General features: G+C 39.3%; 1 protein-coding gene across 2 annotated transcripts; it reads left to right on the top strand.

Annotated features, from left to right (window-relative positions):
- Positions 1–1,184: 1,184 nt before the first annotated feature.
- Positions 1,185–24,252, top strand: spast (spastin). 2 transcript variants are annotated; one of them, XM_088933909.1, is made up of 17 exons: positions 1,185–1,693; positions 9,255–9,338; positions 9,848–9,931; positions 12,060–12,155; positions 15,015–15,199; positions 15,551–15,690; positions 16,379–16,472; positions 16,760–16,834; positions 17,800–17,871; positions 17,972–18,047; positions 18,219–18,310; positions 18,507–18,586; positions 19,211–19,253; positions 19,480–19,559; positions 21,398–21,468; positions 21,803–21,843; positions 22,162–24,252. In XM_088933909.1, exons 1-17 carry the CDS (start codon positions 1,342–1,344, stop codon positions 22,285–22,287), a joined length of 1,791 nt encoding a protein of 596 aa, XP_088790035.1. In that variant the 5' UTR covers positions 1,185–1,341; the 3' UTR covers positions 22,288–24,252. The 2 variants fall into 2 exon arrangements, with proteins under 2 accessions (XP_088790035.1, XP_088790036.1); XM_088933910.1 differs by lacking the exon at positions 12,060–12,155.
- Positions 24,253–24,555: the final 303 nt, after the last annotated feature.

The raw sequence follows: 24,555 nt of genomic DNA, 5'->3' as shown, positions 1-24,555 counted from the left end.
GGTCAGAAATGATTGATTTACCGTTATACGAACTCGTGCTCTTTTTGCTTGAGCATGTTTGTCGTGAAACAGTTCAGACTACGTTTAGTCAGCTGGAAATCAAACACAATGATTTTCCAAGAATGCAGCCCTCGAAAGCATGTTCTCCGATATCGTTGACGTTTTACTCCAGATTGGTGTGACACAAGACAGTGAATTCTGTCAGACATGAAATTAGATCATAAAATTAGTTAGTCCCACAACAAATGTAATTGCTCTATTTTATTAGTGGGCATATTTCTTAACTTACTTTTTTAATCGTAGGCACTTGTGTACCGGTTGTGTAGCACAATACTTGAGAGTTTAAACTGAAAGGTACAGAGCACGGTCTTGTGGACATTTACTTACAATACATTTTGCATATATCATTGTTGTTGTTAATATTTTAATATTGCATTGCCTATATCCATGTACATAAAACGTTAAGACTGTTTCTATACAGGGAAATAAATTTGACACGGTACAGACTTCACACGCACACGCTTTATTTGCGCATCTCGCAGGTGTTTGACTACCGTGACCAGGTGGCGCTAGCAGGGGAATGAGATTTACATCCAGCTGACAAACACACGTCTCTGCCGCCGCTCTGCGCGGCTGCTCCAGCACCAGTAGCTGCTTTCTGGGAGCTGTGGGGCCTGCGCTAATGTTGCAGATTTCTTTTTAAATCATTTTTTTATTTAAACACCAGAAATACGAAAAGGGAGACAGAATATTACAATAGATACAGAAACAGACACTACACAGCCAGAGGAATTCACAGCTGTAAAAACTAAAAATTATACTGTTTACATATTTCCATTGTATGTCTTGCCTTTTGATTCTATAAATGTCTAATAGAACTTAAATAAAAAAGGAATTCAACTTTAAAAGCATGAATAGAGGGAGCAGTATTAGACCATTTACTTTTGTGGATGAAGTATTTAGCCAAAAATAATTAACAGATTAATAATAAAAACATACCCTTTATCCAAATCAGATCTAACAACATCTAAAACAATATCAAAATCTTTCACTTGAACTGTCATGTTGCAGATTTCAGGTTTTCTTTTACGCGCAGACTCGCTGCAGGATCTGCGCAGTCTCGGCCGCGGCTTTCCGTACGTCAGCGCCTCGCGACGGCCTGCCTGCCTCCGAACCATACGCGCATGCGCACGTCCCCCCCCCCTCCGCCGCTACGCCAGGCCACGCCCCTCGCGCTGCTCGCGCTCCTGCGGCCTCGGGCGAGAGCTGTCAAAGGGGCAGCGGGTGGCGGGTGCGCGCGAGTCCGGCTGTGTGTTATGGAGGCGACGGCGCGCCAGGTGAATGAGTTCTCCGGGCGGAAGAGGCAAAAAGAAGAAAGGCTCTGCCTGCGCCAGCTCCACACCCGAAGGCGACGCCCCCGATCAGGTGTCGCTGCATAAGCGGAACCTGTATTATTTCTCCTACCCACTGCTGGCGGTGTTTGCGCTGTTCCGATTCCTCGCCTTGCACTTGGGCGTCTTGTTCGCCTGGCTGTGTGAGCGGCTGTCCGGAGCCATGGCGGCCAAAAGCAAGCTGCCGGCGACGACCGACCTGGGCAAAGACTGCGAGGACAACGGCGAGCGGGTGCGCAACCACCATAAGCAGGCCTTTGAGTACATCTCCATAGCCCTCAGGATCGACGAGGATGACAAAGGTGAGCGGGGAAACGGGAGGTGGGGAGATGCAGGAGGGAGATGCAACATCAGATTATTAATCACAATCGTCCCGTTTCCAGTGATAGTAAGTGATGCTTCTGTTGTGCACGGCTGTAAGAGCAGCTGGTTCCCCAAAAAGAACAGGCTAAGGTTTAATGGCATCTGAGTGACGAAACTTTGGCAATCCAAGGTTTTGTTTTGAACTTGAACCTGTTCGTCTGCGACCGATATCCGGCACCGGGACCTGGTTCCACTCTAGACTGCACTGAAGGCATGTCACTTCTTGTAACAGGTGCAGCAGTGGGACGTATGACGTGGAAATAGTAATAAAAAAAATTAGAGGTTGCCGGTGTCGTAAAATAAACCTTTTGAGAAGGAGTGGAGAATTGTAGATGAGTGTTGACATTCAGCTCAGTTCTGTGATGCATTGTAGAACCAGGAAGTTTGCAAGAAAGATACTTTGTGACCCCAGAACAGTTCGACCCCCGGACCTCCTGCTCGAGTTCGCAGTTCAAATTCCATATTGTAATTAAAATACATCATCACAGCCAGCTGTTTAGTTGACATTTTAAAACGTTTAGTTTACGTTTTAAAGCGGTTAATTGCACCGTTGGGCCTAGAATGGGGGTTTATTTATAGAAAGTAAACATGTCAGTTTCACTTTCTCTGGATGAGGTCTGCCTTATGACGATTTGGGACAGTAGTCTAATAAAAAAAATGCAACAAGGTATGTCAGTAACAAATGATCAGAGCCAGTTTAATAATGTTGCTTGTGAGAGGTCACAGTGTTGGTAAATGACACTCGGATGCTTAAGCAATCGAATCCATCCTGAGTGTAGATGATGCTTAGCAGCGCATGTAACCCGAGATGATACCCTCTTGTCTAGCTCAGTGCGGGGCTCAATGAGGATGGACAGTAAATGTCTTGAGGAAGATGCTTAGGCAGAGCATTCCCTCAGAGCAATATCCAGTATGTTTTGAGGTTTCTGCTAGAATTATCACCCGTTCGCAGACACATGCGATAGTAGTGCAGGTGATCTGCAGCCAAGAGCACAGATGATCTTCCGCTCTAATCAGGGTTGGGAATGTCTGGGCACTTTTTGGTGATGCACTTGTGATGAATTATGTAGCTGTGGCTCTCCTTAGACACTTCCCCTTGCATGAATAATTAACGGCCAACTCTGCTGGATTTCTGTCTCCTCCATACACCTATTTGTAAAAAAACAACAGCTGTGCCTTAATCTGTGCTAAGAGGTATTAAAAATGCAACATGCTGCTGGTGCTGTTATTTGTTTGGTGTATTTTTAATGCCTTTCAGTGGTGTAGCAGCGTTAAACACTTAATGAACTGCAACCGATAACGGGGCTTCATCGTCACCTCCTTATTAGAGATTAAAAAAAAAGACCTTTTAGCCTTTGTTGAGCCCTGAGATCTCCTACATGCGTGCACTGCCCGGCTGTTCACTCGGGATCATTTGTACTGCGTGGACCTGGCTGACCACCCTGTGACACACACCATCAATACCGAACGAGGACACACAGTACATCCTCCGTACTGAGTAGTTAGAGCCAGTAATCATTACTGGGAAATTACATTAAAACTTGGCCTCTGTTTCTTTTTACTGTAATTTTGTTGGAGCTTTTACGGCATTAAAAGGAATTGTATCTCATGGCTGATTCTTGGTATTTAAGATGAGTTATAGGAGTTGGGCTTCCTGTGTTTTACCCAAGCGGTCTAGCTCCTGAGCTGGTTGCTTGACATCATCTGTTATGTGAAGCAGAGCACAGCAGTTCCCATTGAGCCAGCAGAGAGCCTCATTAGACAATCGATGTGTTGTGAGATGTAGCTGTCTGACGGGCGTCACGCCTGTGAAGGGCAGCCGAGCGTGGAGCACGTCTCCCAGAGTGAGGGGGCCGAGGGGCTCTGGGCTCAGGGCGCGTGGCTTTATGATGTTAAGCTCCTACAGACTAATGATGTTAATGGAGTTTCATGCATATATTTTAATATTTTGTTTATTTAGCCAATGCCTTAATCCAAGAAGGCATTTCTTTTTAAATGAACTTCTCAAGCACCTAGTCAAAACCACATTTTTATTCAACAGCCAGTCTGTGGCTTTTGAGCTGCATATACTTGTGTCTAAAAAAGTGAAAGGTGAACTAATGATATATCGGGGTTGTTTTACTGCGTACAGCCTTTGAAATGGCTGACGTCAAAATTATTTATTCATGCTTCAAGTTTAAAAAATATTTCATCTGCGTGCTCCTCTGAATTGTAGGAATCCTGTTGATTCTTTTAAATAATGAACCTAAATCGTTGATCATATTCTTTCATAGCACTTCACTAAAGTGCTGCCTTTGAACTTGCACATACAAGCAGACCTGTTATGGTTTTCCCCAGATCTGAGTATTAGATTTTTCTTAGTTTTTCCTACTTTACATGTGGCTCTTACTAGTACTAGTCTTGTCTGTAGTTTATAAGGGGAAAGTTTGTTTCCAAGTGACAAGGTAATGGTACCTTTCATGACTACATGAAGATCATACAATAGTTACTGAGAATCGGAGGTCATGTGCAAAGCTAGTATATGTTTAAAAAATACTTTTTCAGGCTATGATGTATTTGAGGTTTATTTAGAAAACCCATAATGTGCCTCATTGCCTGAGAAAGAAGCTTGTAAAAGGTGAGATAAAAATAAAAATAGATGTAGGTGTTTTATATACATTTCTATACGTTTTAAAATATTTTTATACATTTTCTTAAGGTAGGTATTGCATTACTTTGACTGCTACATGGCAAATGGATCTTAGAAGTTTGGGCATCATGTAAAGAGTGGATCTTGAACCCAGTGTCGTGCTCCAGCACCGATTTATGTCTCCAAAAAACGACAAAGCAGGAACAGAAGTCCCAGTGGATGCTGTGCAGACCTCCGGTGTCTGGTGCCGAAAGTGATTTCCTGGATCTACGGCTCCGGTGGCTGCCTTAGATAATAGGGTGTGACTGCTAATAGCCAATATCAGGATCACACATACTGCTTCTGTCTCAGGACATGATTCTGACTTTTTTTTTTAACGTTGTTTAAACTCACCTCCCATACGGCTGGAGACGAAGCTGAAAACATGGTTTTCCTTGAGTCTTCACTGTGAAAATTGAGAAGGGAACACGCATAGCTTTAGCAATCAGGAAGCTGAGGTTTGACAGCACGTGTAATTGACACGTTTTCATCAACTTAATACTGATAATTTAATGACCTGCACTGAATATGGGTGATAATTTGGTAACTCTGATGACTGTGAAGAGCAGCCAAGCATGGAGTACATCTCCCAGAGAGAGGCAGCAGGGGCCATCTCAGCTGCTGTTGATAACCCACGTCATCTATCAATAAGCCCCTGCAGGCTGGCAGTATTGCATATGCATTCGATAAGTAGGAACACGCAGGCAGTTTGGGACAGTAGCACTCGGTCTCTAAGCTGTTGATTAAAGAGATTTCAATATTTTTGAGATGGGTTCATTTACGTATTACCACTTATATCTTACTAATTCAACAGAAACTTAAATTAGGTTCATCTCTGATATTCAGATTGAACACCGCTGCTATATGATGTCAGATTTCAAAACGGTGCCTATATAAAGTACATATCTGCAAAAAGGTGATTTTGATTTTTTTTAGAACTTAAACAGAATATATGTTCTAAATTGAAGGACATCAGCTTTATAACTTTTTAATCTGATTTGGTCAGATCTCAGGATCTTATTGAGGTTGGTCCTGGTCAGTAATGGAATAGGAGAGTTTGCTGTTGTTCACAGTGCCAGTACACCTACAGAGGGTGCTCATTATAGCACATTGTGTTATAGAAGGTGCCACCTTTTATATAAGATGTTGGCCAGATAGTCAGGACCTTAGTTTATTTCCAATTCCAAGACATAGATCGAAAATATTGGGGTATTAATCCCGATGTCCTGGCTAAATTCCACTTTGCATTTCAACAATCTGGCCACCCCAAATTCATCATCCTGTTAATGTAATGTATGATAATGTTAATAATAATAATAATAATAATGTTTCTTTGTTAGCCCTTTACAATTTCTTACATTAGGAATTTGTCTTTTCGCATACCCCAGCTTTTCTCCATGAGACACATCCATGTATCCATGTTGGATACTACACATCACCGGTAAATAAAATGGGTCCTACTCTGTATTCAAAAACCCTGTAATTCTTTGAGAGGAAAAGCATAATTAAAATACAAGAAATTATTATTAATTGCCGCTGTACATTCCTGGTGCCATTTTCTCCTGGCAATACCTGGAACACACATTTATGTACAATACACGGATGACAGGGTTTATTAAGCATTTCTAAAGCAATTGCAATACAACAATCCCATTTAAAAAAATAGCAGGTGCTTTGTCTCCTTGTTAGTACTGTAGGCGTCTTAATGGCTGGTCTACAATAGGGTTAGGGTCTTCATTTGAGCCTAAAGAGGAGAGGGTGGTGTATAGCTGTAGGAAGACCTGATCTAAAAATTCTGTGTTAGTAATCTCTGTATTGTTTTTCCATTGTATCCCTTGGGGGGAGTTTGAAATGTCCATGTTCATTTTTGACCTAATTAGCAGATGGCACATTAGTTTTCCACAACAATTTCTCTTGAGACTGTTTTCCTGTTTTTTTTTTATTGTAGTACATCATCTTTGTTGCTGTAATCAAAAGATAAGCAGCAATTTTATGTTTTTAATATAATGTCCTCTCCCACTTAACATTGTTGTCTGGGGAGGGATGCAAGTTTTTTTTAATCACGCTCTTTAGAGACTCACATGAGTCAGGCACTTCTCTCAATAAAATAAAGTCCTTTCTGTAAAGGAGGGGTATGCTTGTTTTGTGACAAGAGTAGTCTGAAAAGCATTTTCTTTTTTGAAAAATCAACTGGGGTGATACTCCAAACATAATATTATTTCAGAAAATGAAGTTATATTTAATTGGTTCACTTATAGAAGCTTTTCCAACTGAGTGACAGTGAACAGCAGCAAAACTATCAAAAGCCACATACATATTCATGTTCAGTTAATCCTGTCTGGCACAGAAGTGCATTAAGTGATTAAAATGGTGCCACCTAAGGAAACTATTATGTCCTTGTTTATATGGTTAATCTATCATCCTGTTCCTCTAATTGATGTCAAAAATACCTTTCTGTGCTGTTGTTATTTGCTTCGTCCCTGCTCTTTGGGGAATGTTGACAAGAGCTCCAGTTCATCTGTAGTAGTTCCTTGCTTTAAGACAGATGCAATCAGTTTGGCACTGAAAATGTTTCAGTGAAGCCAAAAAGCATTCTGTTCTGTACTGTCTTGGCAACAATATCTGAATTAAACCACATATCAATATCATAAATATGCTAGCATGGTTGACTTGGCTATCTTCCAACCACATAACACTTGTCACCTCTATCATCATGTGAAGCTGAGGCAATATATTTGCATTGTCTTTAGAAACAGGAACGAGCACATTGTCCACAATATTTCCTATGTATAGATATCTTAAATTACCCGCTGAATCAGCGATACCATTTTCGAGAAGCTACCAACAGACCTTCTTTAAAGTATAAGAGTAGCCAAATAACCTCTCTTCATCCTGATTCCCCTGTGGGCCCTAGATTACTGACGTATGAGTAATGTAGGGCTAATGACTCAAACCATATTCTATTTGCCTGCACACATGCTCTCTCTCCACTTACACTGTCATTAGGGGTTTGAGCAGCCCCTGTTACCCATTTGAATTTCAGCATTTAGCTATTCCCCATCCTGTCTTATGTGCCACAGGGTGGCTGCTTCCTCTTTAAAAATTGTTCTGTATGCTTGGCTTCTATTTAATGTCTTATAAATTGTTGAAAGTTAAATAGTTTTCAGCTGATACAGTTTATCAACCAAGTTTTTACAATTTGGATTTAAATAAAAAATCCTCAGATCTACTAATTAGTCTTTTACGATACTATTTAGTAAGAAGAGCCTTTATTAGGATTGGCCCTTAAAGATTATTTTAACTTATTATTATTTTTATATATTGTATGTATAGTAATTTATGGTTTAGAAAGCCACTTTTACATGGTACTGAGTTTAGACTTTCCCTTATATTTGCTCTCCCTTACACCCATAGCTTTATCCTGGGAGCTTTGACTGTGACATTACAGAACAAAGGATCTGATTCATTTTTGCATCCTTGTCTTTTGTTTTGTTCTGCGTCGTGGGCTCTCCCTTCCCCAGGGAATACAGATATTCTCCTGCATTTCAGAGCCCTGGATTATGGAATGGCTGTTAGGACTCTCATACTTGGTAAAATGATTATTCCGAAGCCCAGACGTGTCTTCGTGTCTTGACAGAAAGTAATTGATGAAGCGCAGTTCCGCGTGAGTGCGTGGCAGATGGCTGGACAAGTTCGGAGTGCAGGCTTGGCCCAGCCTGCCTGTCTTGTGACAGCCGATCTGCGATCCCCTCCAGCTCTGCCCCGGAGGCTGGCCGCGCTGGCTCTGTTAGGGTGCGGGTTTCGCGAGTGACAGTGTTTAGGGCGCAGGACTCCTCGCGGGACAGCCATGGGTGTTTACAGGGCTGCGTTACCTTACAATCTAAAGCACGGTACTGTACTTTCCCCCACATTGTTCAGCAAAGTCCAGCTGTATGAATCGGTACAGAAAATATTTGTGCAACAAAAGAAGTAACTGTAACCTGTAAATCACACAAAATCAGCATAATAAATAGAATGTTGCACTAATACGTATAAGGTAGAATATAGAGGGATCTCATTTTCATACAGTTTGGATTATGCATTAATAGTATTCCAGTATTGTAATAGGTACCGGTACACAATTATGAAACAAAAAATCCATTGGCTCCGCAGTGTGTTGTATTGTGCATTCTAGATATGGCCTTTGCCCATTTTGTGTTATGTGACTCTGTCCGAATGCAGTGCAAGTGTTTATTCAGACCTTCAGTGAGAGCCTCTGTGCTGTCTGCAGTAATGTAATGAAGGAAATTAATCATATTTTTGAACACATGATAGCCTGAAGTGTGAGAAACCAAAATACTTGTAGAACAGCAGGCATAACACTAGGAGAGCTGAAGGCGCTGTCTCATGACTCTGGTGAAGAATGTGGATTTCACAGGCATGGCTTTGTGTACCGCAGGCATCTTCACAAAATCCTTAACATGCATTTTACAGCAGTGGTTCAAGTGGGGAGCTGTATCAGCACATGTTGGCCTCAAAGGAACAAGTAAAGCTTGCCAAGATAGGCTCTGGCTCCCCTATAAACCTGAATTGGATGAAGCGTTTAGAAAATGGACGGATGTGTTAACAATAAAGTATGAAAGCAAGACAATTTTATTAGCTCGGGCACAAACATCAGTACAAAGTATAATCTGTTCTCTTTAAAGAACAGAAGGAAAAGTGGAAGACGAGTGCCGCGAGAGTGTGATTGCTGAACCTGCTGGTCAATGAAGTTGAACCTTTCTGTTAACCGTTTCTGTGATTGTTGACAGACGGGTAAACTGACATGTGAAATCTAGTGTTGGGTTTTCCAGGCCATAAAGAGCAAGCTGTGCAGTGGTACAAGAAAGGAATTGTGGAGCTCGAGAAGGGGATTGCTTTACCAATTACCGGAGAAGGTAACATTTATTATTTATGGTTTATCTGCGTTGTCGTAGTCTGAAACCTTTTTCTTGAGGCAGTTTGGGATCTTATGTTAATTCCATCGCCTGCTAGTGTTTTTAAAGGTTTGTGGAAATGTGGAACAAGCTACCCAGCCAATTTTGTTAAAGCCAAGACCCTGGATTCTCTCAAGGACAACTGAATGAGATTTTTGGACCTACAATGAACTGCTAACTACTACACGGGCTAGCAGGGCCTCATGTTCCTCTAGTTTGTTCTAACTCATCCTGTAGGACATCCGCATTCCAGCATAGAAAACATTCTTTTAGATTGTTACATTTTCATGTTTAACGTACAGTAGATGCAGATGATTTCATAAATGTTGCTGAGGTCTCTTTTTTGATTTATTTTGATTTTTTTTTCAGCTGTAATTTCCTTTTCTTTAAAAAAAAGGCAGCTTTCTTTTAGCATGATATTGAATTTCTTAGTGATATATTTGTTTAACATGCATTTCCCACCCCTGCAGGAGAGCATTATGAGCGTGCAAAACGACTACAAGCCAAGATGACCACCAACTTAATAATGGCCAAGGATCGTCTAAAACTCTTAGGTGAGCAATTGGTAAAATATAAAACTGATTGTTCAGAGTTCAGTATTTATTTTACTTCTTTAATGTCCTGTTATCAATGGTATAAATTGATCTCATTTTTCTCTTTGTGCTAGTTTGTTCTTACCCTTTTGAAGCAAACATAATCCAAAATGTAATAGGGGATTCACTAGAAAATGTTTCCATTTTTCAAAGATTTGATGTTTTCAGCTTTAGATTGAAACAAAAATCCAAGGGTTAATTTGGTTTGGAACACATGATTTATTGGCAGAACTGTTATTAAAAAGTAATGGGTAAAGTAATGGAATACTAAACAAACCACATGCACCCTTAAGGCAAAGAAGGTAATACAATGTTAATAATTCAGTGACTTTGAATATTTCTTAATTGCAAACATAGAGAATTAAAACAAATTCTTAAATCTTTCAATTTTTACCTTAAAATAAAAAAAATATGACGAACAAAGCTATATTCAAAATATTAGTCTGAAAATCCGCACTACATTGAAATACATTTTGAAATGCGTTTTGGTTGATGGTAGCCAGCTGTGCAGTTTGTGCATGCTCCCCATGGGTGTGTTCTGGTTAGAACAGCACTTGATTGTGTCACTGCACTGAGAGAAGAATGGAGATGATTCTCTGTTCTTCAGCTTTGGCATCGTGAGTGAATGCAGATCATCATGCCGTGATACAGAAGGCCTCTTGCCATATCCCCCGAGTTCTGCGAAAAAAACAAACATGGACACTAGTCTAACGTTGACAAAACTGCCCCTCCTCTTCGGTGTTCGCAGAAATGAAAGATTGGTGTTTGCATAACACCAGTGCCTCTAATTATAAGCAAAAAAACTTTGTATTTCAGCCAATACGTTTAATTTCCTTTTTTAAACAATTAATACAGTAGGCCTGGGAGTAGCGTGTTTTTGGTTTTAAATCATTTTTTATTTTTGAGAAGAGTTTGCATTTTATACCTGCTGTACAGCACCTGATATTACAAAGTGAAGTAAATGCTGGTAATTTGGCTGCCTCATTTTAACTCATTTAGCATTTTAGCAGGGGTTAAATATTTTAGAATTAATTTCGGAAGATATAATTTCTTCATTCTGGGCTGCTTCGCCCATGAGAACTAAACTAGATGGTTTTCCAGATGCATTTCTTGCCCTCGCCGTGAACTTGAGTGTAAGTTCTCAGACAAGCAAGTAGTTGCTCAAATGATATGATAGTGTTTCATGGTTTCCCGCAGTTGTATACAAGCTGGGCAGGTTGCCTGGCCAAACAAATGCATGAACGCCAACAAAAAGCAGGCAGGAATCCGTACTGAAATACTGTTTCGCAGTAACGCACTGCAAAGTCATTTGCCAGCCAGTAGCCGTGATGGTACATAATCGCATAGCTCTCAAGTCTCACACATTAGGATAAGAATCTCATGCATCTGCATCAGGTCTAGGTTGTGTAAATGAAGTAATGAATGTAAGATTTTTAAATTGTTGTCGAGTTTCGCGATTCAATTAATTAATCAGTGGGTTTTTTTGTACAAGACTAAAAGAAACCATCAATTCAAATAGTATGAAATCATACATTTCGACAGAAAATCTCACAAATTAGGGTTTTGGACCCTTGGGATCCGTGTTAGGAAATGACAGGGAAAAGCACAGGGTTTCCTTGCAGCTCAGTCATCGGGTCACAGACAAATACTGTGGTGTTTCATTATTTCTAAGGAATAATAAAGGGAGTGGAGGCCACTTAATTTTCAAAGTGAAAAAAATACTTTTTGCCTCATTGAGGATAATACTGCTTAGTTCCAATAAAAATATAGCTCAATAAATAGCTAGTTATTTCATTAGCTATTATAATAATCTGGCTAATCTATGGGGGGCTAACCTGTCATTTGCTGGAGGAGATCACCTGGTTTAAGCTTTTTCCTGCAGGAAACCCTGGGGCTGTGATGGGGGGAATGTTACGACGCCAAATTTAACACTCTCACTGCATGATTTCATACCATTCTGCTGTGCTCACCCTGTACAGTGTTGAGCAGAAGTGCTCATTTTTTTCCTTTTTCTTTAACATGCTATTTTTATGTTTTGTACTTTTTTTTCGTTATTTTGTACGTGTCCTTTTGTTTTCTGTTTGTGTAGAAAAGCTGCGAACGTGTTCAAACGTTTCTACACCTCTGAGAGACATCTATAAGGAAAGTACAAACAAGTCTTGCCATAACGGACACCTCCTGCCAGGTGGGTGCAGGATGTCTGATTAAGGAAGAGACTGCTTCCGTGTGGCTGCTTGCTGCAAGTTCCAAACCAGAGTCCATAAACAAGAAGCCAAGGTTGTGTCATAGTTAGTGTACGAGTCCAGATTTAGTCCTTAATGCTAAATGCAACCTACGGATTGCAACTGCAAGTAGAATTCTAATGGGTTGGAATGATCTACACAGAACTGGATCAGAGTATACTAGTAGAAATCGTATACTCTGATCTAGTAGGGTCTTAGAATTAAATTTTAAGAATTGATGTTTGTTACACACTAAGCAATATTACATTTGTCCATATAGCCCCCAGCTGTCGCTTTTGAAAGTTAAAGTATCTGTGTGTTAAGGCTGAGAAATCCCTGGCAGTATATCCTATCACACCTCATTGTTTTCCTGTTGACCTATTACATAGGAAAACTACGACTTTTTTATGGATCATTGCATTGTATTTCAGTGATGTAGGTTTTCATGTCCTGTGACCATGCAGCATAAGCTTGTGGCCTGTTATTCATGGGTTCTTCTCCAGAGCAGGATTCCAGGATCATTAATGTGATTATTGGTTTCTGAGGAAGAACAAAAAAATACCATGAAAACTAAATATTCTGAATATTACACCTGTAATGTTAATGGCAGTCGAGTTGAATTAAGAGAATATAGGTTATACTACTGTATTGTTTGGGATATACAGTAACCATGTGGTTTGTAATTGAGAGCCGGGAAGCAATAACACAATGTTTTAAATTAGACCTTATTCGCTCTGAAGATTGTCCTATTCCTCACTAGTCACAAACCATTTTAAAGAAGGATGAATCATACTAATTAAATACCATTATTTATTGTGAAAGCTTTATTAGAAAAATAATATGCCGATGCAAAAATTACAGTCTGTCTCATAGGGTGAATTTCTGTTGTAATAATTTCAAGACGAAATGCTGATGCCTCCAAAATAAAACTGGAATAGAATTAAGGAAATAAGACAGATTTGTTTAAAAAGTATTTTAAAAAAGAACTTTATCCTCCAGCTTTCATTAAAGTTAATGAGGTCAGTCACTCAGAATTGTCCATTGTGTAAAGGTTTATGAAATAACTACCATTTTAAGCGTCCCCCAGAAGAATTCTGAAATGCATGAAATGACAGTATGCCATACAATTAAGTGGTTTAAAAAACGATAAAATTCTGAATTGTATTTTTTTTCTCACAGTTTAAAATGAGAATCTATCTAACGTCCATAATAGCCTTCAATCTTATTTGTGGAACATTTAATGTACTGTAAGTGCAGGCCGCTGGGTTTCCTTTCATGCAGCAATTTGCTATGACTAGAATGAAGCTGGGAGAGTACAATTCCTGTGTCGCACTATACTGTACATTCAGGTTTTATTTCCATCTGTCTGTATTCAACATGCATCTTGAGGAGTGACTAGAGATTGAGCTGAATATTCTTTATGGTTTTTTGCTGGCTCCACTCTCGTAGGTACTGTTGTTCTGCCAGACTAATGGAACATTGATAATGCAGATGAAGAGCAGTCAGTACATTTTGAGAAATGAAATGCTTTATGACAAATTTTATTTCTTATTCTTTTAATGCAGCAGGTTGACCTGTATCTCAGGACTTGGTTGTCTAAAGCAGTATAGGAAATTAAGATTTAGTGACAGAGATTCCTTGAGATAATATCGTAGACCTGTTTGCTTTGAACAAATTTACATATCTCTTTGAATCTTATAAAAGATTAAAATGAGAAATATTTAAAAATCATATAGACATAAGGAATTTCACTTTAATGTGAAGATCATTGCTTTTGTTTTTTTCCTTTTTTTGCTCCGTATTGTAAAATCCTTTATCTTTTTAAATTTAGTAACTGTCTTTGCATATTTTTATTGATTATATTATTATTTAAATTAATTGATATCAGTCAAAAGCAAATCCTTCTCATTCATCTAACCTACATTATATTTCATGCTGTCTTTATTACCACGTCTTCTGCTTTTCAGAATTCACATTTCATCCTTCTTTCAGCTGTGCCTACAGAAAACATACATTTCTGAAGTAATTGCTGACTACTGCATGTGCTTTGTGAAAAACAGAGATATCATGTTTGAGGTGGTGTCTGTTAAAATGAGTTATAGGGTGTGCAGCTCTTGGAGCAGAGGCCGAGGATGATTAGTCAAGATAGAGGGTGAACCGAGTGGCCTTTCAGCAGATAAGAGCAGTACAACTGCAAAAAAATATCTCTAATAAATAAGAATTGTCCTATTCTGTTTGTCCATTTTGAAAATTTAAAGGTAAAGAATGTCCCTGTAATGGAGCTTTTTTTTTGTTTTATGAAAAATGATTGTGACAGAAATTATATGTACATGTTTTTTGAATGAGTTATTGGGTGTCATAAAATACTGTCTTCTGTATTTCATTTATCATTTACACAAAGATATCATAATCAACACTCGGTTCCCAGAGATTGATTTGTCTTGTTCTCTGTCCTTTCTCTTTCACTGCATGAAGCTTTGGTTATTCATCTTCCAGACAACAGTCACAATAAACACAAACCTAATGTTGCTTCTCATTAAGTCAGATGTCAAAATATGTTAATTCAGATTATGATTAAAAGTAGCTTGGCATTATGTAGTGCTCTTTTGTTTTCTTGTATGGGCTGAAGTTTGCAAAGCTACCGTGATATAAGGCAAAAGAGCACATCAAATCCACACTAAGGCAATTTAGGTAATAAAATGCATTTGTTGGATCAGATTTTAGTACTGTATTTCCTGTGAATCCGTTCGAATGCTGTGCTTATCAAAATTAAATGATTGCTGTGGGACAGAAAGGAGTAATCTTTCCCCTGCACTTCACAGAGAGTGGAGCAGTTCCCAAAAAGAAGGATCCCTTAACTCATTCAAGTCACTCCCTGCCCCGATCAAAGCATGTACCAAAAAGCACTTCAACAGGCCTTCCTGGACACCAGCGATCTCCCAGCTACAGTGGGCCTTCCTCCGCCAGTACAGGCAGGCCAGCTGCACAGGCCTCCACTAGCACTAAGGTACATGCATGCTTACTCTGTGTGCTGCAGTGGTTACAAATATAACCCGCAAGCTTTTCTGGGGTAGAGTTCTGGGAAAAGGGGACGTTGTATTTGAAGGGACTTTGCATTGACTCTGGGTAGCCTGCTTGTGTTTTAATCAATGACAAGAGCTGTGTTATGTGTGTGGGGTGGGAATCATCTTAAAGTTTTAAAATACTTTTTGGTCTGCCACAACATTATCACTTTAACCACAGATCACTTCTTTATTTTTGATATCTCAATCAGTAAGTTCTGGTGCATTAAATGACAAGATTAAAAGATACAATTAATGTATTTTACAGACTTAATCAAACCTCTGATTTTCTCAAGGGTCCAGCGAAACCCACTAACAGACCAAACAACAAACCTCCAACACCTACAGCGACTCCTCGCAAAAAGAAGGACTTGAAGAACTTCAAGAACGTGGACAGCAAGCTTGCAAACCTCATTCTGAACGAAATTGTGGACAGGTGGGAGTGGACCCCATGTGGCAGTGGCTTGGCTTTGAAGGACTTGGGACTTTTTCTCTCATCGTTATTTTTAATGAAAGATCAAATATTTTTCAGATTCTTTTTAGCTGCTTGAAGGGATGGAAAAAGATACTCCTTTTGATTTTTTTTCTTCCGATGTGGTTGGTGCTGCTTTTGCCTACTGCAGTGGCACATTTTAACTAGTGTAATAATATCATAGGGGGACCTTCTGAGTGACCAGGTGGTAAAGGTGCCTACCTGAGCACAAGTGGAGCTCTGTGATCTCATGCATGGGCCAGGACGGTAATGGGCCTGGGGTTCTGCAAGCAGCTGTGCATGATTGGTTGAGAACTGCTGAGGGTGAAGTAGGCTTAGTCAGCCAGGGCTCTCTCGGCAGCACAGTGACCCCTAAATTAACAAAGATAGTTAAGATAATTGTCTACATTTACAAAAGCCAAAATGCAGTTCCAGACTCGCATATTGGAGTACTGGTCAACAAAATGAAAACGTGTAGTAGTTGATAATTGATTGGGTTTCTCTGGACTGGTAAACGTGTATAAGATCCCTGGTCCATAGGTACACAGGGGTGTGAGAACGGCAGATGCCTCGCATGCATTTACCGAATCTTTCTAATGCACGTCTTGAAGAGCGCTGCTTAACATCAACCTCATCTCGGGATCTGTTGTAGTGGCACGCCTGTGCGGTTCACCGACGTCGCTGGGCAGGATCTTGCCAAGCAGGCTCTCCAGGAAATCGTCATCCTTCCCGCTCTCCGACCAGAAGTGAGTTCTGAGACTGGATTCCCACACATGGCACCCAGACTACTCCTGTGAATACCCGGCTGTAACGTGGACAGCCCATGAACATTTCCTCCTGTTAGGACAGAAACAATCTAGCTTATTGCACACAGAGACACTTTTAGATGAATCATTCATGCTTTTCCAGCTGTTGTTTTTTTAATAGAGTTGCATGTTAAATGCAGGGTTTTGTGTACTGCCTTGCCTTGCTTTAAATTGGGAGGTTGGGAAATTGATCTGGTTTTCATGTGAAATGTTCTTTTTCCTTTCAGCTGTTCACCGGCCTCAGAGCCCCAGCTCGTGGCTTGCTGCTTTTTGGACCCCCAGGCAATGGCAAAACCATGCTGGTGGGTATGGAGTAAAATGCAGTGAGATTTTCATTTTTTCATTTTTGCACTCCTGATTCTGTGCGCCTGTGCCACATCACTATGTATATATCATCATTTAACTGGCTTTAAAAACCATTACAATAAGGCTGTTCTGTGAGATTTTGAGAGGTCTAACTGATACCTCTTTTGTGGGATGCACCTATATATTAAATGCATTACCATGATAGTTGTACTTCATAACAGTTATTAATGACACTGTAAAGCTGTCATTATCTAACCTTGAAGCATTTTTAAACCATCGACAAGGATCAGAAGCTGCAAAGTCGAGTATCATGAAATAGGATGTGAAGTGAATCAGTCATGTGTATGCTGTATTGTGCCTGTTTGTGCTGTAGTATAAGGGCTTTGTGTTACTTTTACATGTTTTGGTGTGGTCTGGAGACTTCAAAGAATCTGTGCGTGGGCCATTTTGCATTAACTGAAATTACAGAATTACAAAATTACATATTACATATAGAGCTAGTATAGTAATATTAAGACTTCCTTATTGGCTTCCATTTTTGGCATGCCAAATGCAAATTAATTCAGAATTTGAAATGCACTTTTCATCTGACATATGACTGATTTTATAAAATCAGTGTTTTGTAACTTTAGGAGGTCCAGATCTGCCTGCAGCATGAAGTTAATCCAGTATTATATATTGTGAAAAAGATGGGGATTTTCTGTGGCACTGAAGGTTTGCATGATGTTTGACCTGGTAACTAAGGCTGCCGCAGGGAGTCAGTCTGCTTTGCAGAGGGAACACACTGAATAGACAATACCGTTTCTTGTGACCCACTTCCCTTAAGCTGCAACTTTAGCAGAGACAACTGACGGGCAGAGTTTCAGTACATAGAAACCTATTGCATCTCATCACCTCAATCTGCCTAATTGGCTTTGTCTTTGTTAACTCTTCTGCATTTATATTTTTTTTTTATGCAAAGGCCAAAGCTGTAGCCATGGAATCCAATGCAACGTTTTTTAACATAAGTGCTGCAAGCTTGACTTCAAAATATGTAAGTAATTTGAAACGACATGTATTTTATTTGTTATGCTGAGTTATAAGGATCCGTTGAGAAAGTACACTTGTATTTATAAGGATTTTGTCTTCCACAGGTGGGAGAAGGAGAGAAACTTGTGAGGGCACTTTTTGCTGTTGCTAGAGAGCTCCAGCCCTCTATTATTTTCATTGGTAAGGCCTGTCTTCAGTGTGTTTCATATGTCAGATTATGATGCCCATGTGCTTAAATATTTGTGAGTAGTTTTGTTAACAATTAACAATTAAATTTGTAAACACAGTAAAGTATCGCAGTCGGAGTGGATACTATCAGTCACGTTTTTCGCTGTTCTTTTTATGCCACAGATGAAATTGACAGCCTTCTATGTGAAAGAAGAGAAGGTGAACATGATGCCAGTCGACGATTAAAAACGGAATTTTTGATAGAATTTGATGGGGTGAGAAGATATACAATACTTATTATTGGCTAAGTAAAATATGACCAAGACAGGACAAGTGTCTAACGTTTGTTGTACCAGTTGTGCAGTGTTCATTGTACACTCAGTGACGTACTGATTGATATTGCCTTATTCTGAAGACCTCATGAAACCTCACTGGACGTGGTTATCTTCATTGCTGGGGTTGTGTTTGCAGGTTCAGTCTGGTGGTGATGACAGGGTCCTGGTAATGGGAGCTACGAACAGACCTCAGGAGCTGGATGAAGCCGTGCTCAGGTACAGTATCTCTTGCAGTAAAGATCCTGTTCCTTCTCTAGTAAATTGTAACTATGTATTGTTATTCATTTCCTTTGTTGTTTTCTGTCTGTGAAGAGAAAACGTGAGGCAGACACTGTTAACTTTGTTAGGCAGTTGGCTGTAGAGGGCACTGTTTGACTTCAGTCTTAGACCTAAAAAACAACAATCGCTTTCACAAGTCAGTTTAGCAGTTTGGTTTCAACATATTTCTCCATTCCTGTTCCTTTCTGAATTTAACATTCTCCAGTATATTTTTTCCTGATAGTCTTTTACCAAACAATCATATTTATGGGAGATAGATAATTTATCTACAAAGTTCTTTATTAAAATTGCATTCAGGCTGACGTCAGAAGACTGGTTCAGGTGCACATACAGCAATTTGCCCAGCATGTTGCTGATCTGTTTTGTGATGGCATTGACAGTACCACAAAATCATTAAGTAGAGCTTCACTCCGAAGCATGCCTGTTTCGGACACATTAGATCTCTCTGACAAAAGCCTGATTATTTGCATAAAATGGAAAAAAATGCATTTTATAATTCCCTACATTTAAGAGAAGACCTTTAACAGTATTTTGAATTGATGTATGCTATTGTTTAAACAGGAGATTTTCCAAAAGGATATATGTGGCTTTACCAACTGAAGAGGTATGTTGGCTCTTGATACTTATGCTTGGTTTTTTTATCTGTTTGCACATTCATTCTACTTCATCTTGCGCTCCTTTTTTGTATTATTAGTTAGCTTTGTATTTATCAGACATTAACAAAATTCAAATGATTTGTATACCTTGAAAAAATCCCGCTGTCTCTTCAGGAAAGGTTATGCGATTCTGTTGGACATGCATTTTTATTTTTATTTAATTCTTCCTTGCAGACAAGATTAAAGCTGCTAAAAAACCTTTTGGGAAAACATGGAAACCCATTAAGCCAAAAAGAACTGGTGCAACTGGCCAAGTAAGTTTACACTTTCATATAATATTTTTTTATGTTTCTCCAGTGAGGAAAGTTTGTGAACCCTTTAGAATTTTCTGAATTTCTGCATAAATTTGACCTACAATGTGATCAGGTCTTCATCTAAGTCATACAAATAGATAAAGAAAACCCAATAAAACAAATAACACACCAAAGGATATACTTTTTCATTCATTTATTGATCAAAATGATCCAACATTAAATCCAACTGTATACACACTTGATTACACTTACACTTGAGTGTATTTTAATTGGTATTGAATTTCATCTGAATTGATAAATATCTGTGTGGTATGCTGTATTTTTTATTTCTCTGATCAAAAAGTCATACATCTGTCATCCTCTGTCATGCCTTGGAACAGAGATGTGTGGGAAACTGTTTGCTGTCTTCACTTTGCATGTTCTATTTTAGATCAGCGAGGCAGAGAAAATTACATTTTCTCAGCTTTATACATCTTATGGGCCGTTGTTAACGTCATGTTAATCTTATAAATACAATTACAAGAAAAACGTGTGTAAGAGTTAGGGGGTCACAGAACCCCAGAGTCAGTCCCAATATCACACTAGATTGTACATCATGCACACACAATGACTGTAGAGTTGCCAGTTAACCCATTCATCCTAGAGGTGGAAAGAAACCAGAGCCTATAGAGTCCTGACACAGGCTGAACATAAAGAAAATTTCTGATGCATCATACAGTGGTGCTTCGATCTGATATTGAAATCAGGACCCAAGACCTATAATAATAATAAATAATTCCTTACACTTACATAGCTCTGTTCTGGACACTCCACTCAAAGTGCTTTACAGGTTATAGGGACTCCCCTCCACCACCATTAATGTGTAGCTCCCACCTGGATGATGCATCGGCAGCCATAGTGTGCCAGTACGCTCACCACACCCCAGCTCTCAGTGGGGAGGAGAACAGAGTGATGAAGCCACTTCATAGATTGGAAGGCCATGATTAGTAAAGCCCAATGAGAAATTTGACCAGGACCCTGGGGTAACACTCCTACTCTTTTTAAGAAACACCCTAGGATTTTTAATGACCACAGAGAGTCAGGACCTTGGTTTTACATCTCATTCGAAGGACAGTGCCTTTTTACAGTATAGTGTCCCCATCTATCTAGGACCCACACAGACTGCAGGGTGAGCATCCCCTAAGGGCCCCAGTAATACCTCTTCTATCAGCAACCTTAGTTTTTCCCAGGAGGTCTCCCATCCAGGTACTGACCAGGCTCACACTGCTGAGCTCCAGTGGGCTGCCAGTTGTGAGTTGCAGGGTGGAAGCACAGCATTCCACCATGTCACCATGCTATCTAATAAACAAAAACATTTGAAAAAATGCTGTTTTTTCTGATGCAAAACATTTCATCATTCTGCATGCCATAGGCAACAGCCCTGGGGCTGTTGACACTTATAGTCAGATCTGTTTTGGAAAGAGCTGACATAAAACATCATCTAGGCTTGCAGGCAACTTTTTTGTAGGGAGTATGATCAGAAAATCACGCACTTGTGAAAATCCAGTTCCATTTCAACCAACACAAAACTAGCTAAGGCCATTTGCTTTGGAACCAGAAGAACTGTGATACTGTATTTGTGTACATGGAGCAGGAACTCACCCTCAGTAGGTGAACATTTAATTAAGTAAAGCACAGTGGGATTGTGAACATTTTAGGTAATTCTTGTTTGATTTTAGAATTCGTTAGGCCTTTGTTGTGGTTTTCATGTAGATGGAGTTGTACTTAAAAAAAATGTGCACCACCTCCCTTAATGTGAGCTTGGCTGTTCTTCCTTTGCGTCCTTTCGTCCTTATTAGAATGACCGGTGGATATTCTGGGAGTGACCTGACAGCATTAGCTAAAGATGCTGCTCTAGGGCCCATCAGAGGTAAGCAGGAGGAAGATGGTCTTTTTTTAATACATTTTTCTGTGCTGATTACTTTCTATCGGGAAAATAAACAACTGAAAGCACTTCTAAATGTTTCGAGGATTTGTATAACAAAATATATAGTATTCAGTATACAATATCACAGTGAAATTTTTATGCTCCTTTTGAAGTCGGTCATTCTTGTACTCATGACATGGTCCGATCGCAACTTCTCTGCCAATTTAAGTTCTCCCCAGAAGTTTCTTCACAGGCTTAATAGTTATTCATTGTAAGATAATTCTGCTATAATTGGCAATTTTGTATCTAATTAGCCGTGGTGCTTTTATTTTAACAGAGTTAAGACCAGAACAAGTGAAAAACATGTCTGCTAATGAGGTACAGTATGCTGTCTAAACGATACCAGAATTTGCTTATGGGGTGAAGAGTGGGTGATTGTTGTTGTCCTGTCCTGCTGCATGTTAAAGATTAAACTAAGGCTTTGGTCTGTTTGAAATGTGAGACTCGATATTGTTGTAGAACATGGGAAAAAGAACTGTTTAATATATGCAGATGCCATTACCCAGGGTGATTACATTAGTAAAAATTGCATAATATAGGGTATTGTAGATAAACCTTGTTCGAATGTGTTTCTGAAAGTTTTTTTTTATATCAATTTAAATATTTTTGGGTTTGCTTTTTTTTTGCCTTGTGTAGATGCGCAACATTACCTTTGCGGATTTTGTGGAATCCCTGAAGAAAATTAAGCGCAGCGTCAGTCCACAGACACTGGACTTGTATGTCCGTTGGAATAAGGAATATGGAGACACAACAGCTGTGTGAGACAGTGCCCCCTTGTGTTCCTGAGGGGCACAACAAACTGAAATGCCTATAGGGAAAAGAACGCCTTCCTCATTCTGCTCAAGGTGTGGGAAGTGGATCCAGCGCGAACAAGTGGTACATTAAGAAGGATTTTCTTGCGGGAAAAAAAGCTGTGCATTGAAATTTCAAACCTTTTTTGAACAGGTGCACTTGAGTCAGTAATGTACATATAAATCTGCCCTTTTTCTTTGATGGTGAAATAGGGTGGAGTTTTATCAAATTTCATTGTGTGATAGCATTTGCTTTTACACAGGATCCAATGAATGGCTTTGGTCCAGAATTCTCATATTTTATAAAATGCAAAACATGAGTCACACCTGCAGCAGAAATTGTACATAGTTCAGCTGCAATAATTCCTCCTTTTAAAATAGAACATAGGAACTGCATGACTGTAGAAAGACCTGTGCCTTAATTTGGAAAAAAAAATAGTTTAATGTTTTGATTGTCCTTAATCCTATTTCCTTTATTAATCATTAGAAATTTTAAAGGGAACTTCTGCCTTATCTCTGAGACACATTAGTATACTGTGCCAAGCAAAGCTTTTGGTGTTGTTTCTGGGGCAGACGGATACCGAGCCTGTCAATATTAAACCTAACACATTTTTAAAATATTAAATCAGGGCTTTTGTACGTTTTAACAATTGATGCAAATTATGGCCTCTCTATCTGCAACAGGATTTTTTTTTGTTGCAGTTTGTATACTTCAGCCTTTTCTGTGATTTGTATACTTTTACTCTTATATGTAAAGAGGAGCTGCATTGAATTGTCTGAATATGGTGTGTGGGCAGGGTTTTGAGAGATCCTTGTCTCCTGCAGTCACTGGTGAGTTTCAGTCTGTATGAGAAGTGTAGGATTGATACTGCAGCATTAAAGCTGGTTTGCATTGTAACTATAGGCTGTTATGGTTAAGCTATGGCAGCTGATCCATGGATTTTCCTGTTGGCCTCAGGTCCACACACACCAGTTATATTGGCCATCAGAAGACAGTCCTGATGAGCCTCCATGTAAAAAAAAAACAAATCAAAATGAGCTGATCAGCCAGTCAGGCACATCTGAATTGTAACTGCTGAGCTGTGGTTTTCTGATTGTCATTCTGCATTCTCAGCTGTTGACCATTGCCAGTCACTCACCATACAGCTCAGATCCTTCAGGACACTGGAGACCAGTGTTTTTTGGTAGAATATTTGTAATGCTGCTTTGCTAGTTCCCAGAGGTGGTCTGTTAACATTTAGAGATAATGAAATGAATAGATGCTGGGGGTGGTAGGTTGTGTATGTGTAAATGTTAGAAACATGGAGCATTTTTATAGTTCATTAAAAATGGCTTTTTTTGTTTCCTAATATTAAGCAGCTGGTCTGTATTAACAAATGCATTTGTTTTTTTTCAGTTTTTGTACAAACACCTGTTTCGAAATAACAAATAAAAAGGATTTCAAGGGCTGAAGGAGTTTCTCCCAGTGGCTGTCTTCATTTTCAGATATCTTGAGCTGTGGTGCAGGCTTGCTTATCTAAGAATGTCATGGACCTGTGCGGAAATTGGACTTTGTAAGGAACTAAACTAAACTGTGTGCAGCAACAACAGAGGTTCTTTTTCAGAATCCTACAGGCAATAATTAAATCTCAGAGCCATACATGTTAACGAGTACAAAACTGACTATTGTAAATATTAGTTTTGTCTTTAGTTGTTTTGAGTTTAGATGGCTATCCACTAATAATTTGGTCTCTCCTATAGCAGGTTGAGTTCAAATGGCAAAGCCACTAATATGTACCTTGTTTCATTCAATATCTGTGCACAGTTTCTACTTGCTTATTGTTTACTTATAGGGATGAATTCTTCTAGTGAAAAAAGTGTTCCCAAAACTTTGTACATTGAAACTTGAAGGTTTGGATGACCTTTCTGTGTTATTCTAATAAATTTGTTTATGCTGGAATTTACATTCGTAATCTGTCAGTTTTTTAGCACATAGTTTGTGTAGCAAGCTCTGCGAACTTGTGTTCACTGTGCTGTGTGAATTCTTGTTTAAAGCTTTTCAGCTTCCATAAAGTCTTTGAGGAATAAGTGTGTAATCAAACTGTTTTCAGAACTCACTAGCTATCTTGACTTTGGAGATAGTTCACTACCATTGTTAAAATTAAAGTTTTGGAACAAAGACTCTTTAAACTAGCACTTAACCCTTTTCGGCTGGTCCTTGTGATTTATGAAAATTGGAAGAGCTCTGCCTTCATATAAA

Source organism: Atractosteus spatula, chromosome 15 (assembly GCF_055471065.1).
Source record: "Atractosteus spatula isolate fAtrSpa1 chromosome 15, fAtrSpa1.hap1, whole genome shotgun sequence".
NCBI classification, from domain to species: Eukaryota; Metazoa; Chordata; class Actinopteri; order Semionotiformes; family Lepisosteidae; genus Atractosteus; species Atractosteus spatula.
Note: the sequence above shows the minus strand (reverse complement) of the source record. Positions and strands in the feature narration are given on the sequence as shown.

What these genes read in the sequence shown, in the direction of transcription:
- spast (XM_088933909.1), top strand. Translation starts at nt 1,342, where the DNA reads ATGAGTTCTCCGGGCGGAAGAGGCAAAAAGAAGAAAGGCTCTGCCTGC. An exon ending in TTTACCAATTACCGGAGAAG is followed by an intron (nt 9,339 to 9,847) that starts GTAACATTTATT and finishes CCACCCCTGCAG; the next exon opens with GAGAGCATTATGAGCGTGCA. An exon ending in TGCTCTAGGGCCCATCAGAG is followed by an intron (nt 21,469 to 21,802) that starts GTAAGCAGGAGG and finishes TTATTTTAACAG; the next exon opens with AGTTAAGACCAGAACAAGTG.